We start from the raw sequence: 17020 nt of genomic DNA, 5'->3' as shown, positions 1-17020 counted from the left end.
AGACAACATGGCATTTTAGTCTAGGTTTCAACTGAGCTTCACTCAGTGCAGTTTACTCAAGCTTCACTCAATCTAGTAGTGATAGATGAGAGAACTAGAGCTGGAGGAGAGGGATAGGGGCTGTATGATTGCGGTAGTATGTGGGGATAGAATAGTGTCTCTCAAACTTTTTTTTTTTTTATAGCTCTGACGCACTAAACAGAACAACTATTTTACACAGCACACTAAATGGAGCAAATGTTTTGCATAACACGTTATAATTGAACTGATAACGTTATTTATGTAAAGTTCTTTATGCTATGTATAGTAATTGTAACAACGGTGAAACTAAAGTAGATAGAATAGAATTGCTAATCAACGCGATGGATGTGCTTGTTTTTGAGTGCATATTAGCTCAAAACACGGCTCGATAGTCGACAAGCAAACATGCATTTCATCATCCACCATCTGCAGTCATTCTCTCTTTTTAAAAAAAAAATTAATTTCTCTCAGAGCTGAAAATCCAAGTTTACAAAGGTAAGACGACCCAAATGATAACAGAGCCTTGATTGATTTGTTGCTCAAGTTAGGATAGCTACTGCAAAAAAAAAAAAAAAAAATTGCTTGCCGTTAGTTTTCAAGGACAATCACGCCAAACAATGATGCTTGTCTGGGTGGTTGTACCCTTATGCACGTAGACTCTTATAACATTGACAGACTCTTGCATACGCAACGTACCGTACATGTCATCTATTTTAGTGTTTACTTATGAAGGAAATTTTTAAAAATAAAGTAAAATTCTGGAATCTCTCGTGGCACGCCCAGAATTTCTTCAGGGTACACCACTGTGCCATGGCACACAGTTTGAGAGACACTGGGATGGAAGAACAAATGCAGAGATGTTTACTGTGTAAAAGTTGGGGGAGGGGAGAATAATAGAGATGGAGAAAAGTTTAGGGCTCCTTTTACTAAGCTGCGTTAGCGTTTTTAGCACACACAGCATTTTAACGTGCGCTAAACCTGCGCTACATGGGATAGAACTAACGCCAGCTCAATGCTGGCGCTAAGTTCTAGCGCGCACGGCAATATAGCGTGCACTGTTCTGCGCGTTAAAGCCCTAATGTGGCTTAGTAAAAGGAGCCCTTAGTGAAGTCAATAAGACCTGTCTTCTTTGCATAAGAGTCAAACCAGAGGAGAAGAGACGTTTGCTTTTGCTGTAAATGAGAGAAACCTGAGAAGGCTTTCTGGGGTAATTGTGTTGTTTGGGATCTGTTCTTTATATGTTGCTGGTGGCAAGCAGCCTAGCACCATTCCGTTTTATTATTGTAGAACAGGATATATTAGCACAGGATTGAATTAATTTGAATTAGAGTAACAATATAGTTTGTTTGATCTCAGTTAATTCATTAACTTAATATCTAGTCTCATTCATATTAGTATAACAATATAAAGTAGAAGTTCTCAGTCAGTCTGCAGAGTAATATGTAGCAGAATTTAATATTTAGCACAGAGAACAATCTGATGAAAATATTGTTTGATCTGGTATTAAGATCTATAAAAAATGGAAGGAGCTGCCTAAGAATATTTCGAAGAAGTAAATTCCACTAATTTTGGTTATATGCATAATTAAAGCTGGAGACAAAATCAGCTATTTTGATAGTTTTGTTTCAGCTGTTGACTGAATTATTTAAACATTGTTATCTGATAAGTGGTCCTGCATCTGCCATGTTGCATCATTGTATTGAAATGCCAGTTGCAGAAACAGGAAGCACTTTGTTATGCTCACTTGAATAAATGGAATTTGCTTAAGAAAAGCAGACTCAGGCTGCGCAATGTTTCACAATAATGCCATCGGAGACCATACAACTGTACTTGCTTATCCAAATGGATTTTTATTTATTTATTTTAATTTTGCTCACCCGCCTGTTTCTGTAATAGTTCCAGGTGAGTTTCCTTCAGGTACATTTTGGAACATGTATGTAGCAGAGTATATCGAGATGATGGTATATTCCACCAGCTTCTGCATTGTAGATGCAAATCTTTTCTCTGCAGTCCAGCAATAATTTCTACTATTCTGTAGTTACCATAGTTACTATTTATGATGGAGCGAATTCAAGAAGGACTTTGGCTGCTCTAAGACCATGGAAGCTGCTACTGATAGATGATTCCTTATGCTGTGAAACACTGAATAGAACATGCAAAAGCTGATAAGGACATCCTGGATGTTTTGTAAAAGGTTTGATTATCACTGCAAAATGTCCAAGTGCTAAGCTCACCCAAATCCTGCCCATAACGTGCCTCCAGCACTCCCCTCCCCCCACCCCTTGAGATTTAGATACACTGCAGACAAAAAGCCTAGAAAAAAAATGTCTAGAAAGTTGGCTTCAAAAATGGCGACTTAGATGTTTTGGTAGTCCAAGTGCCACTTTATGCCATTTTGTGGACCTATTTCTGTTTTGAAAATCTGCCCCAGAGGCTGTTGTTCTGAACCAACTGAAAACATAAAGGAAGTCTCTTCAGGCAAACAAATACAACCACAATGTACATACAGTACAAGGCAACAATAGTTATTTACAATATCCTGATACTTAATATCCTTGACTCCAAAGTCCACAGAAAGTCCATCTATCCTTCTTTTAAGTCTATTATTATGTATATAGCTGGGGATCAGTACAGTTCCTTTTGATATTCACTTACAGTTCTGATGGTAACTCCTATGAGACTGAGATCATTTGCAGTCAGGATCAGCTGGAGCCCTATTGACTTTGAAGGTGAAACTTCCTTCAGCCTTGTAAATGCTCCTGGATTACCAGAAAATGGAAACGTCCAGGTTATCTTGCTGGAAGAATATACTTGTAGCCTAGTATCTCCTTTCTCTTCAATATCTCAGATACCTAACAGCATAAATGCATAAGTACATCCTGTCCCCTATATGCCCCTGGATAATGATGAAGAAAAAACCACAAATTACCTAAAGAAATGGAGTGGAACAAACGGTATTCACAGACCCAACACGGCCTGTGTATTGGTTTTTTTGCTTGCGTTAGGGGTCTTTTCCCACTGCAACAATTGTTCCATCTCTTCAAATGAACAAAGTATATTGGTTCTGTGAATAACGTTTGTTCCACTCCATTTCTTGAGGCTGTTTGTACTTTTTTTTCTTCATTATCCTTTCTTCATTATTTCCTCTCTTCTGTGTACCTATATGATCCTGGATCATTTTTTGACCTATTATAATAGTCAGGGTAGCACAATCTAAAGTAAGTAGACTTCTGGATCTGTTAGGCCTGAAGGGCTCCCACCTTTTGGTTATGACCAGAAGCCATGGAAGCCCAGGAAAAACAAAAAAAAGCAGTTTTTGCATACAGGACAGCTTTTATACTCAAGAGAGTTTCCTACCAATCTGTTTCTTCTCTCTGTTTCTAATATTGGTTAGAAGGTTTACAAGTCTGCTGAGCAACCAATGATATTATAGCAGAGGTTCTAGAAATCTATGCAGGCACCCACACTGCAAGATATCCAGCCATCCTACATTTAGATCTGTTGGTAGATAGTTTCATGGAGTGTCTCCTAGTGCTAATGTAATTTACTATTCTTTGTTAACCTGCTTCACACCATTCATGAAAAGAGAATCATTTGAAGTCTTTTCCCATTCTTCATCCAATTTTTGGTCACATGGTGGGAGCCAGATCACCAATGGGAAGCCCTTGAAAACTGTATAGACTTGTTATCACTATCTTGTTCTTTTAGACCAGCTATTAATGGAAGCTCCAGTTTTGACTTTCAGATTAATGAAATGCAGCCTGAGGGGGCAGCACAGAGGAAGATGAAATGCCCTGAGCAAGTTTTCTGATGCATGTAAAATGCTGACGACCCATTCCTCAGGGAAATACGGCATGCTGTTTCTGGAACTGCTGAGAACAGCTCAGTGACTAAAGAAACAAAGAAAAAGAAATGAAACATATTGCATATGCAAGGAAATTAGCTGATAAATTATACTGTTATTGGCTTGTCTCATTTCAGGTGCACTGTGGATAATAGTGTGACTCGTGTGGCCTGGTTAAATCGAAGCACCATTCTGTACGCTGGCAATGACAAGTGGTCTATAGATAACCGAGTGGTACTGGTGGCAAACACTAAAACGCTGTATAGCATCGAAATCCAGAATGTGGATGTGTTTGATGAAGGACCTTATACCTGCTCCGTACAAACAGACAATCAACCCAAGACATCAAAAGTGCATCTCATTGTTCAAGGTAAATGGCATAACCTTTTGTTCTCATTATATCTTGTAGGATGATGCCTGAGGTTGTGAACTGTGGCTTAGCTCTTGCCACCTGACCTCACATCTGATGAGTACCTTGTCGCAAACACTTCTTTGTGGTCTATGAATAAAACTCAGTTGCATCAGAAGTTTGCTAAGAAACAATATGGCTGCCAAACTATAATCAGAGCAATCCCCTTGTGGAATTAAATACTGCATCAGTGATTTGAGCTTTCAACACATACTTCCATTCATTAACAACCAAGCTGAGTCAAACCTAGTTTTGATTCCTTTGCATCTATGGATTTATAAATAAGAGCCCAATATTTAGCCAAGGATGATCATTGTTATACTGACTGCTGCCAGTGCTATCCCTGGAAATTTAATGCAGGGCTATTTCCAGGTTCCATCATTGAATTTCCATGGATACAGAGCCAGTAAACCACATCTGGTTATGTGATATTCAGCACGTATTTGGCTTAGGGGTCATGTGATCCAGAGCTCCTCACTCAAACATCTTAAAAACTGATGAATTTTTTTCAGGAGATATATTGGGACTTCTAATAAAGGTAACCAAAGTTTTGGGGCATGATCTCAACTAGGTCCAGAGTTAGGAGCCCATATAATGTACACATGGAAGATGTTGATCCTTGAAATTGGACCAGTTGACATGGAATTATCCTATTGTGAACCACTTAAAGATAGAACTAACTTTTATATGGTCCTATTTACACAGTTACCTTGGATGGTTATTAGCACTTAACCAACTAAGTGCTAACTCCATCCCAGGGCCCATCATTTTTTGACACCCCCCAATCTGTACGAAAAACATGATTTTCAGTAACAAGCCACATGTCACACATGAGTACCTAGGAAAAGGCAGCATCTTACATACTGCAGTGAGCAGTACAACATCAATACACCCATTGTAAAACTAAACAAGCCAGACTAGTACAGATCAATCCTGCAGTTAATCCAAAAAACAAACAAACATGTCTTTCAAACACACAGATCACAGAAAACACCTTTGCCTAGTATGGAATATGTAATCACAAACTAACCCCTCCCTCTTTTAAAAAACTGTAGTGTGGATTTTAGCCACGGTGGTAACAGCATTGACGCTCATAGAATTCTGTGCATCAGAGCTGCTACCACCACGGCTGGTGCTAAAAAACGCTCCACGGTTTTATAAAAGGGGGGATAAAATAGAAATACATAGACAAAGGTTAAATTGAACCAGTAAGAAGCTGGACTCTGCATACAGTGCACCACAGAAACAGTGACACATGTCTCCTAAAGCAAAAAAAAATAAATATAATTTTTTTTTCTACCTTTGTCTTCTGTGGTTTCTGCTTTCCTCAACTTCTTGTAACTCTCTTCCTTCCATCCACTGTCTGCCTTCTCTCTTCCCCTATAAGGCATCTTCTCTCCTTATATGCCCCTTCCAGAAACTGTATGCCTCCCCCTTCCATCTCTCCTTTCACCCCCATTGGTCTGGCATCTCTCTCCTCTCCTTCCTTCTTCCACACCTCTCCTCTGCAATACCTTCCCTATTTTCCCTCATTTTCCTTTTCAATTTATTTTCTGCATCTGTCTAGATTAAGTTCTTACTACCCTCTCATCAATGTCCTTTTTTACTGTCTACCTAAAGCTTGCCACCTCTTTCCCTCACCCCTCCAGTGTTTCCCTAACTCAATCCTTTTCTCCCAATCATGTGCCCTCCTTTTATTTATCCTCTCCTTCCATCATGTACCCTCTTTCTCCAACCCTTCCATCTAGTACCTTCTCCTCTCTCTGTCCACTTCCATTCAGTGTCTGCTCCCCTCTTTCTCTCCTCCCATTCCTTCCTGCATTTGCTCCCTTATCTCTCCCATCTGCACTTCCATCCAGCATAAGCTCCCTATTACCATCCAAATGTCTGCCCTTTCTCTTGCCATCCACCCCTGTTCAATCAGCATCTGTCCCCTTTCTTTCCCTCCAAAATCCTTCCCCCTTATGTCTCTCCCCTTTCTCTGTACATAAATTCCATCAGCACCACCCTTCCATACCACCCTGCCCCCTTTCTTTCCCTCCACCACTCTTCCATTCCAGCAATCCTGCTCCTTTCTCTCCCTTCATGCAGCAAGGTCCCGCAATGACTGTAGCTGCTGGCTGCCAGTCCACCCCACTCCGACGTACTTGCTCTGGGGCGGACTCAGCAACCGCATGCTGGAAGGTTCCGCGATGACTCGGCTGCTGGTTCTACTCCGGAAGAAATAAGTTACGTCGGAGGGGGTGGACCTGGCAGACGCAGGGAGTTATGGCAAAGTCCCGCAATGACTGTGTCTGCCGGGTCCAACCCTCCGACGTAACTTACTTCTTCCAAAGCAGAGCCGGCAGACAAGTCATCACGGGACCTTCCTGCACCTCAGCGCGGCTGCCGACTCTGCTGCAGAGAAAGTAAGTCAGAGGTAACATGACCATTTATTTTTTTTCATCAAAAGGGGACATCTATTAATTGACTGTGATCCTTTCTTTCATTTCTTTCTTTCTGCACTCAGGCCCAACAATTGTCCCTTTCTATTCCCTCCCTCCTTCCTTCCCATGTCCTTAATACCCCCAGTGCCTCCTTCCCGTGTCCTTAGTGCCCCAGTGCCTCCGTCCTGTGTCCTTAGTGCCCCCAGTGCCTCCTTCTTATGTCCTTAGTGCCCCCAGTGCCTCCATCCTGTGTCCATAGTGCCCCCAGTGCCTCCTTCCTGTGTCCATAGTGCCCCCAGTGCTCCGTCCTGTGTCCATAGTGCCCCCAGTGCCTCCGTCCTGTGTCCATAGTGCCTTCAGTGCCCCCATCCTGTGTCCTTAGGGCCCCCAGTGCCTCCGTCCTGTGTCCATAGTGCCTCCAGTGCATCCTTCCTGTGTCCATAGTGCCCCCAGTGCCTCCGTCCTGTGTCCATGGTGCCCCCAGTGCCTCCTTCCTGTATCCATGGTGCCCCCAGTGCCTCCTTCCTGTGTCCATAGTGCCCCCAGTGCCTCCTTCCTGTGTCCTTAGTGCCCCTAGTGCCTCCTTCTTATGTCCCCCACTACTTTCCAGATTTTGTCCACCCCCAAAGCCAGCCTGCCTACCTATCTCCCTCCCTCCCTGCCGCGCTAAAGCCAGCCAGCTTGCCTGCCTACAGCCTTCCCTCCCTGCTGCGGAAAAAAAAAGGGCCTCTCTCCTTCCTTTCCCCCAGTCCGTGCCTGTAATCTTACCTCCCCGCTGCTGCTGCTAATCGACGACAAGAAGTCTTCTTTCCGATGTCAATTCTGATGTCACAGAGGACATTCCTGGCCAGCCAATCACTGCCTGGCTGGCCCAGAATGTCCTCTCCGATGTCAGAATTGACGTCGGAAAGAAGAATTCTTGTCAGCGATTAGCAGCAGCAGCGGGGAGGTAAGATTGCAGACGCGGACCGGGGGAAAGGAAGGGCAGGAGGACCCGGACCTGGCCGGCTGTGCACCACCCCAAGCCGTGCACCCGGGGCGGACCACCCCCCCCCCCCCTTGGTACCCCACTGTCCCCAAAATAGCCAGTTTTGCTTTGGATGCTAACCAGACATTTTTCAGCAGCACTGTCTGATTAAATGCCACTGAAAATAACCGGTTAGCTCCAAACAAGGTATTTCGCTAGCCAGGAGCCATATCTGGCCAAGTATATGTCTTGAGATTAGCCAGAGACTCAAGTCCATAGATGTAATGGGACATTACCAGGATTAGCTCATTCTTTCCCAAATAACATAGCAGAGACTTACCCAAGAGACTACAGCAAAAAGGGCCAAACATTGTTGAGATTCACCTTAATATCTCTACACTCAACATATTTTCATATTCAAGTCATCTGGGGGTCCTTTTACTAAGCTGTACTAAGTGCTAATGAGAGTCTATTGCAGGATGTGCTAAAGCATTTTGTGTTAGTTTATGCTTGTACTATAAGAACAGCCATACTAGGTCAGACCAATGGTCCATCTAAACAAGTATCTCATTTCTAACAGTGCCCAATCCAGGTCACAAGTACCTGACAGAAACCCAAATAGCAACATTCTATTTTACCACTCCCGGGGTAAGCAGTTGCTTCCTCCATGTCTGTCTGTAATTATTTATTTATTTGTATTTTTTTAGAGTATTCTTGTGCTAACCAATTAGCGCATCTCTATTACTGGTTAGCACACGGATACTGGGGGAGTCCTTATCACCTACAAAATAAGCAGCAGTAAGTGTTCCTATGATAATTTTTAAAAATGGACCCATACTAAAGCCAACATTAGCATATGTATAAGCATATCCTATCCCCTACATGCTCTTGGATAATGATTTTTTAAAAACCCACAAATGACCTCAAGAAATGCAGTGGAACAAACTTTATTGGGGCATGACTCCAGTTTGGTCTTTCTTAAAAATTTTTTCTGAACACTTTTATTGCTAAAACAGAGAGAGTGGTTCTATTACAGCGATCTCAAACACGCGGCCCGCGGGCCACATGTGGCTCTCCAAGTTTTATTTGCGGCCCGCGGTCTGGACTGGATAATTCCTTCCTTTTGGAGCAGCAGCGGGTCTGGCCGGTTTGTTCCGTTCAAAGCCGCGGGTTGGCGGCTCCTTGTGCTATTCACTCCTGCATCGGAAGCCTCTCTGACATCACAACATCAGAGAGGGTTCAGACGCAGGCGCGGATCTCGCAAGGAGCCGCCACCCGCGGCTTTGAATGGAATGAGCCGGCCTGACATGCTGCTGCTCCAGTGGCGTACCAAGGGGGGGGGGGCGGTCCGCACAACTGGTCACCCTCCACTGTTCTTCATAGAGTGCGGCTCGCGGCTCGTCTAGAGCAGGGGTGCCCAACTGCTTCCCTTCCCTTCTCACCGCCGGCACCATGCTCTTTGATCTCCCTGCTTCTCTCGCCGCCCGACCTCAATTCTGACGTCGAGAGGACATTCTGGCTAGCCAATCGCTGCCTGGCTGCCCGGAACGTCCTTTCCGACGTTAGAATTGACGTCGGGCAGCGAGAGTTGGTCGGCCCCGTGGAGATCTCGGCCTGTTCCCGATGGCACCAGCAGCAGCAGCAGCAGCCTATTCCCCGGCGGCGGTGGCATGGGGGAGGGCAGGAAGGAAGAAAGAAAGAAGGGGGGGGGGCAGGAAGCCAGAAGGAAAAAAGAAAGAAAGGGGGGGGGGACAGGGAGCCAGAAGGAAAAAAGAAAGAAGGGGGGGGGGGAGACAAGGAGCCAGAAACAAAGCAAAAAATGGGACAAGGAATCAGAGAAAGACAGACATAGAAAAAGAAAGAAAAAGTTGGGGGAGGGAATGAGGTCTGGAGGAGAGGAAGCATACAGGAGGCTGAAAGAAGAGAAGAAATATTGGATGCACAGTCAGAAGAATAAAGTGCAACCAGAGACTGATGAAATTACCAAACAAAGGTAGGAAAATTATTTTATTTTCAATTTAGTAATAGAAATGTGCCAGTTTTGAGAAAGAAAAGATATTAAACTTTAAATGTGAGTGCTGCAGAAAAAATAGAGTACTTGGAGGGCCGCAGAAAAAAATAGTTAATGTCTTATTAAAGAAATGACAATTTTACATAAAGTAAAACTATTAAAGGAAAGTTTTATAAACTATAAAGAGTTTAACCTCATGCAAAATTGTCATTTCTTTAATAAGACATTAACTATTTTTTTCTGCGGCCCTCCAAGTACCTACAAATCCAAAATGTGGCCCCGCAAAGGTTTTGAGTTTGAGACCACTGTTCTATTAGGATCTTATATTGTATGTGTGTGTGTGTGTGGGGGGGGAGTATTCTTTCCCGGTTATTAGTAACAAAAGGTTTTTGCTTCTATTGTGTTTTTTTAATATATTAGCATATAACCATTAATAAAATAAATAGAAAATCTGAATTTTTATAGCCATGGTAAAAATGTCCTTAGTGCATGGAAATGACCCACATAAGGGTGTGCTAAAGTTGTTTGTTACTACAGCTTAGTAAAAGGATCCCTTGGTGTATCTGAACATCATTCCTCACTCAAGTTTGATGAAAGCACTAAGCTATATTTTCAAGCAGTGAATTAAGGCCTAGATTTATGAATATATAGGGGGCCAATATTCAAATCACAGGAGGCAGCCTAACTCCTGCAGTCAATGCTGCAGTGGCGTACCTAGCATAGGTGACAACCAGGGCCCATCATTTTTTGACACCCCCCCAACCATCTGTATGAAAAACATGATTTTAGTAGCAATCCACACGTCACACAAGTATGTACCTAGGAAAAGGCAGCATCTTACATACTTCAGTGAGCAGTACAACATCAATACACCCATTGTAAAATTAAACAAGCCAGACTAGTACAGATCAATCCTACACAGTCAATCCTAACAGAAAACCATGTCTTTTCGAACACACAGAACACAGAAAACACCTTCTCCTAGTATGTAATCATGAACTAACCCCTCCCCCTTTTACAAAACTGTAGTGTGGTTTTTAGCCATGGTGGTAACAGCCAATGCTAAAAAAACGCTCTAGAGTTTTGTAAATGGGGAGATAGAATAAAAATACGTAGACAAAGGTTAAACTGAAGCACCAAGAAGCTGGACTCTGCATACAGTGCAACACCACAGAAACAGTGCTGCATCTCCCCTAAAGTAAAAAAATAAATAAATATAATTTTTTTCTACCTTATCTTCTGTGGTTTCTGCTTTCCTCATCTTCTTGTCACTCTCTTCCTTTCATCCACTGTCTACCTTCTCTCTGCCCCTTCTATATGGCATCTTCTCTCCTTCTATTCCCCTTCCAGAAACTTTATGCCTCCCCCTTCCATCTCTCCCTTCACCCCCATTGGTCTGGCATCCATCTTCTTCCCTTCCCTCCTCCAATGGTCTGACATATCTCTCCTCTCCTTCCCTCTTCCACACCTCTATGGTCTGGTATTTCACTCTGTCCTCTCCCTTCCCCCCACTTCCATCAGCATCTGCCCCCTTTCTCACCCTTCATCACGCTTCCATATCACCTTGACCCCTTCTCACTCTTCACATGCTTCCATACCACCCTGACCCCCTTTCTCACTTTCCACACCCTTCCATACCACCCTGACCCCTTTCTCACCCTCCACAGCCTTCCTTACCATCTTGACCCCAGTTCTCTCCCTTCACCACCCTTCTATACCACCATGACCCCCTTTTTCTCCTTTTACCACCCTGCTATGCTCCTTTTCTCTCCATTGAAATCAGCAAGGTCCCACGATGACTACTTCTGCTGCCTCTGCTCCGGAGAAGGTAAGTGACATCAGAGGGGGGCTGGGCCGGCAGACGTAGGGATTTGCGGCAAGGTCCCGCGATGACTGCATCTGCCAGTTCACCCCCTCCCCCTCCTGACATCATATACCCCTTCCAGAGGAGAGGCAGCAGAATTAGTCATCGCAGGACCTTTCTGCACTTCAGTGCGGCTGCCGACTCATGTTTCAGAGCAGAGTTGGCAGCCGCGCTGATGTGCCGTTTTGAGCAGCGCAGGAGCTTCCGGACCCGGCCGGCTGTGCACCTTCTTGAAGTGTGTACCTGAGGCGGACCGCCCCCCCCCCCCTTGGTATGCCACTGCAATACTGACCCGATAGTCAATATTGGGTCATTTCCTGTGACCAGCACTGAATAACCAGGTTTTGGGGGGGTCAGCGTTAACTGGCTAAGTAAATATTTAGCATAGGCTGGTTAAGTTAAAAGTGGCCAAAGATGTGACTGCTATTTATATAGCCTGATTTAGCTGCTAAACCTGGCCAATCAGTGCTCAATATCGGTGATTATGTGATATAGCTGGCTAGGTTTAAGCCATTAACTGCAAATATTCAGTGGAGATAATGGTTATATTGTGATGAATATTTGTGGCTAGCCAGTTGAACCCTGTTGAACCAGTCATCAGTTGGCATATTACTTTAAAAATATCCCATTTCATGCATAGGACTTATTTACTGGTAGTATGCCTTAACAGATCAAAGTTGACTGCACCACTATGCTTCTTTAAGGAAAAATATTCATTCTGGCCAAGATGTCAGATAGGTTTGTAGTTTGTACCTAGTTATGAAATGTGAAAGGATATGCTTCCTTTCTGTTTGACATAGTTAGCAGCATGACAAACGGTATATTAAATAAACCTGACCCTGAAGATTGAATTAGCTGCAAAGTCCCTGCAGACTTCTATGCCTGTTTCATCTGTGTATACAATTTCTAAGGTAAATAATTTACAGAGAATTGAAAATATTGGGCCTGATATCCAGACTGTATTGCTGACATTGACAATCCCTAATGCAGGCATTCTGTGAAACACAACTGTTGCCTCTGTGTGTGTGTTGGGGGGGGGGGGGGGGGGGCAGAGGGTGATATTGTGTTTTTAAGTCACTATGTACAAGCAGGTTCCCTGAAGCCCTAAAGAGCTTCAATTCATAATATAGGAAAGGGCTTAATAAGTCCTGCTAATTGAATAACTCTTGCTCAACCAGGACTGCTGAAATCTTCATTATACAATTATAATAACAACTAAAGGTCTGATTCTGTATAGGATGCCTGGTCTCAGCAGCCACCTAAGCAGCTTTCGAGAATTATATATGGGTGTCCTATATAGAAGGCTCCTAATCCTACCTAACCACCCTAATTCTCTAACCAGCATCCATATCTGACACCGAATAGAGAATTGGGTTGCCGCTGAGGCAAGGAAACCCTCCAGCTGTGAAGTCAGCCAGCAGGCCTGCCGGCATTCCCCCCCCCCCCAAATGTCCCCGGCAGGAGGGATTCCCACTCCCTCCTGCCAGAACCCCTTCACTCCCCGAAGATCTCCGGCAGGAGGGATGCACACTCTGTCCTGCCTGAATTCCCCCTGAAGACATGCCCCCACCCCGACACCTCCAAGCCCATATGTACCCCCATACCTATTTCTCACAGGCCGGCCAGAGGTGCTTACTCCCTCTGGCCATCAGGTCCACAGAATGGCGGGCCTTCCCTTTCCGGTACATCCTGGGATGGACTGGGGAAGAGCCCAAGGCCCTGATTGGCCCAGGCACCTAAAGCCCCTCTCATAGGAAGGGCCTTAGGCACCAGGGCCAACCGTAGTCTTAGGCCTTCCCCATTGCATTCTGGGATGCACTGGGAGTAGCCTAAGACTCCAATTGACCAGATCCTTTAGGCCACTTGTCAGCCAAAATGCCACATTCTTCTTTTTAAATATTCACCACAATGATCAAATGTTTAAATAAAACGCTAGCAATTCAGGTTGAAGTTTTAGTCGGAGACCGGTGGAGTCGTTTCATCCTTGAGGATTTGTTTGCCAAACAGGAGTATTCAAGATATGTAAGACTGTGAAGGTGTGAATGAGTAATGGGTTTATTATGATGTATGGCAAAATGAGTGCTCATTTCTAAAATGTGATTTAATTGTGATTTCAATATTGGGCTAAAGGTTTTTCCTCCTGATGAAGCCTATATCGGTGAAACTCAGATCTGTGTTGAGGAGAGCCGTAAACTAGTAGTTTATAAACATTTGATCATTGTGGTAAATATTTAAAAAGGAAGAATGGGCATTTTGGCTGACAAGTGGATTTGCAATTAAATGACCACCTACCAGATAGGCGATATTACTATATTTATAACACTGGTGGTGGTGGCGGCGGCACAGGAACAAAGATAATAGCTCCTGATTTTTCTTGCTATGTGAGGTGAGAGTTTTAAGTGCTGAATGCTCTTTTTGCCAAATGGTGGAAGACATTTAGTTGTTCTTTATAATTGTATAATGAAGGTTTCAGCAGTCCTGGTTGAGCAAGATTCCCACAGAGCTTGCCTGTCCTTCAGTATTGGAAATGTGATAGTGAAACAGCACTTTCCACTGGCAAAACTTTAGCTGGAGGAATCCTGCTCAGCTTAAAGGGAACAGTGGCTATCAACCTATTCTTGGAAGCCCATTATGCTTAAAGTGACCATTTGTTTTTTTCATCAAAAGGGACATCTATTAATTGTCAGTCCTGCCCCTAATCCCGCCCCAAATTTCTTCCATTCATTTTTCATGTACACATAATATCTTCATATTAATTCATAATGGTAACCTTAAAATTAAAAAAAACAAACTACAAAGCACACTATATGCATAGAAAATGTTAATTATCATTTATATTTGGGGGGTTTTCAAAGATGTCAAGGCAAATGACTTTAAAATATGCAATGTCACCTCAGTAACTATAGAAAAATAGACAAATATAGTGCAAAATATAGACACCAGATATAAATTCTCAAAACTGACACGTTTTTATCACTAAATTGCTGTTTGGTGATTTTATGAGTCTCTGGTTGCGTTTCCTTCTGTCTGTGTATCCTTTCTTTCTGTACTCAGGTCCAACAATTGTCCCTTTCTATTCCCTCCCTCCTTCCTATGTCCTTAGTGCCCCCAGTGCCTCTGTCCTGTGTCCTTAGTGCCCCCAGTGCCTCCTTCCCATCTCCAAAGTGCCCCCAGTGCCTCCTTCCTATGTCTTCCCTTGCCTTTGTCCCTCCCCCGAAACCAGCCTGCCTGCCTACCTCCAGTGCCTGATTCACCCCCCTCCCCCCGCGGATTAAACCCCCCTGCGATTCAACCCCCCCCCCGGATTCAAATGCCCTCCCGCCCATCCATCCGTGTACCGCCGCTGCCTGCCAGTCTGCCTCCCTGCCGCTCCGATTCAAACCCTGGGCTGCCGCCGCTACTTCTTGCCTTCTTCCCTTCTTCCTGACGTCAATTTTGACATTGGAGAGGAAGTTCGGGCTAGCCAGGCAGCGATTGACTGGCCCGGAACTTCCTCTTGACATCAAAATTGACGTCGGGAAGAAGGCATGAAGTAGCGGTGGCAGCCCAGGGTTTGAATCGGCGCGGCAGGAAGGGAAAATGATCGCCCGTCCTGGTGTCTCCGCGCACAGCTTCGGGACGCTGTCCCTGAAAACAGGATATTTCGGTGTCCCGAAGCGGTGGGTCGGGACAACGGGACGGTCGGTCCAAAAACGGGACTGTCCCGTTGAAAACGGGACATATGGTCACCTTAATTATGCTTCTTTTGCTCGGCTTCATTTCCTGAGGTTTGGACTTCCTCTCTTCCGTTGCCAGCAGTGGTTCAAGACAAGTTATGCTCAGTCAAAGGAGGATTCAAAGGCTGTAAACTCAGGTCTTATTTAGATAGGATGCTTGCTTTCCAAGCAAGCAAACAACAGTCCTGGTTGGGTAACTATATTAGTGAAGTCATGTTGTCCTATGCCGCTTTTAGAAAAGAAATCAAGACAATATTATTTGATAAATTCATCTCTTAATCTGTGCTTTTATCTTTACTTTTTAAACATAACTAATCTTATCCTATCAATTTTAAACTTTTAATGTCTTTTATACAACAAGCTGTATTCATTTTTTATTATTTTGTATTTCACTGATTGTCCAGTTTTCTCTTTTGTGGAAACCGCCTAGAATTCTTTTGATTAAGGCAGTATAGAAAAATAAAGTTATGTTATGTTTTGTTGCCTCAGATCACAAGGTGTATCGATGGGATTTGAATTGATTCTTAACTCTCCACTCTAACCATTAGGTGACTCCTCCACACCAGGGAAAAGTGGTTTGTGTTCAGGGGGTGTTTGTTACAGGTGGCTATGACCTTTTGTGGTGGGCGGGGGTGGGGGCTTGGTCTTAGGAGATGAATTTGAGCCTAGGCATAACCCAGAAAGACCACTGGCTACAATAAGAAGGTTTCTGGGAGCATCAAGGTATCTGTTAGCTGGCATTATTTTTCCACAAAAAACACAGCTTACAAAGTTTTACACGAGCTGTTATTCAATTTGCATAATAATGAACTTTTTAGCTTCATATTATTATTCAGTGTACATTACTGTAAACTAACCCACATTTAGATAAAATAACAGTTTTTCAATTTAGCATGCATTAATTGGCAAATATTATGTTTTATTCCCTTAATGCACATTAATAACTAACTCTCTTAGAGGCACTCTCACTAAAATGATGCAGGATGCTATCTTCCTGCACATTAACAGCAAAAATCAACATGTGATAAGTGCAAAGCTTATGTAGTAAAAACAGGAGGCATGCGCTACATCTGCCCTTCATGTACCACAGTAGCACACAGGCACTGCATTATATGCCAGGGCCCATGGCCCTCCATACTATCAGCCCAAGAATATAACACTGCACCAGTGCTAACTGTCAAAATGACAGCAGTTTGAGTTGTTGTCATCCATTCTTGACCCCCCCCCCTCACACACACACACACACACCAATCCGCTGATCACATGTGTCAATGATCTGATCCAGTCCTTTCAGCACACTTGCACTTCTAATCCCTCCAGAGCACAGATACCTCTTCTGATCCTTTCCTCAAAGTCAAATCCCCCTCTCCATCCCCCTCCCTCAATAGCAGAATCCTGCCCCCTAGGGTCCTTCCCTTTTCACACAGCTGGCACCTCATAGAACATACCCTGGATTTTGTATTAGTAGTCCTCGGCAACAACACCCCCATTCCACTGCTGCCTGCGTCAGTGTCAACATCCAAACTGGTGCCAATGACTCCTTGTGGTAGTCTCATGGTACTGAAGTAGGCCGCTGTCTAGGCCTACCTCGTAATGGAGACTCCACACACTATATACTGGTTTCAATAGGTATACATTTATTAACAAATCAGTAACAGCTTACAATTTCAAATGATTCAGCATATAATGGAACAGATGTGATCCTCAGGCCTGAGGGTCCTCTGATGTCTGTTCAGCTTACTTCTGCTTATAGGCCTGATTT

At 43.8% G+C, this 17020-nt stretch overlaps 1 protein-coding gene across 1 annotated transcript in view; it reads left to right on the top strand.

The window, feature by feature from the left end:
• The window catches only part of LOC117347237 (neurotrimin-like), a 751522-nt gene that overhangs the window by 384476 nt on the left and 350026 nt on the right, over window positions 1-17020 (top strand). The window contains exon 2 of the mRNA XM_033917886.1: window positions 4003-4235. Within this exon, the coding sequence (XP_033773777.1) occupies window positions 4003-4235 (233 nt within the window). The remainder of the gene's footprint in view (window positions 1-4002; window positions 4236-17020) is intronic.

This window comes from Geotrypetes seraphini, chromosome 13, assembly GCF_902459505.1.
Source record: "Geotrypetes seraphini chromosome 13, aGeoSer1.1, whole genome shotgun sequence".
Lineage (NCBI taxonomy): Eukaryota > Metazoa > Chordata > Amphibia > Gymnophiona > Dermophiidae > Geotrypetes > Geotrypetes seraphini.
The sequence above is the reverse complement of the archived record's forward strand: the minus strand, read 5'-3'. Positions and strand labels throughout refer to the sequence as shown.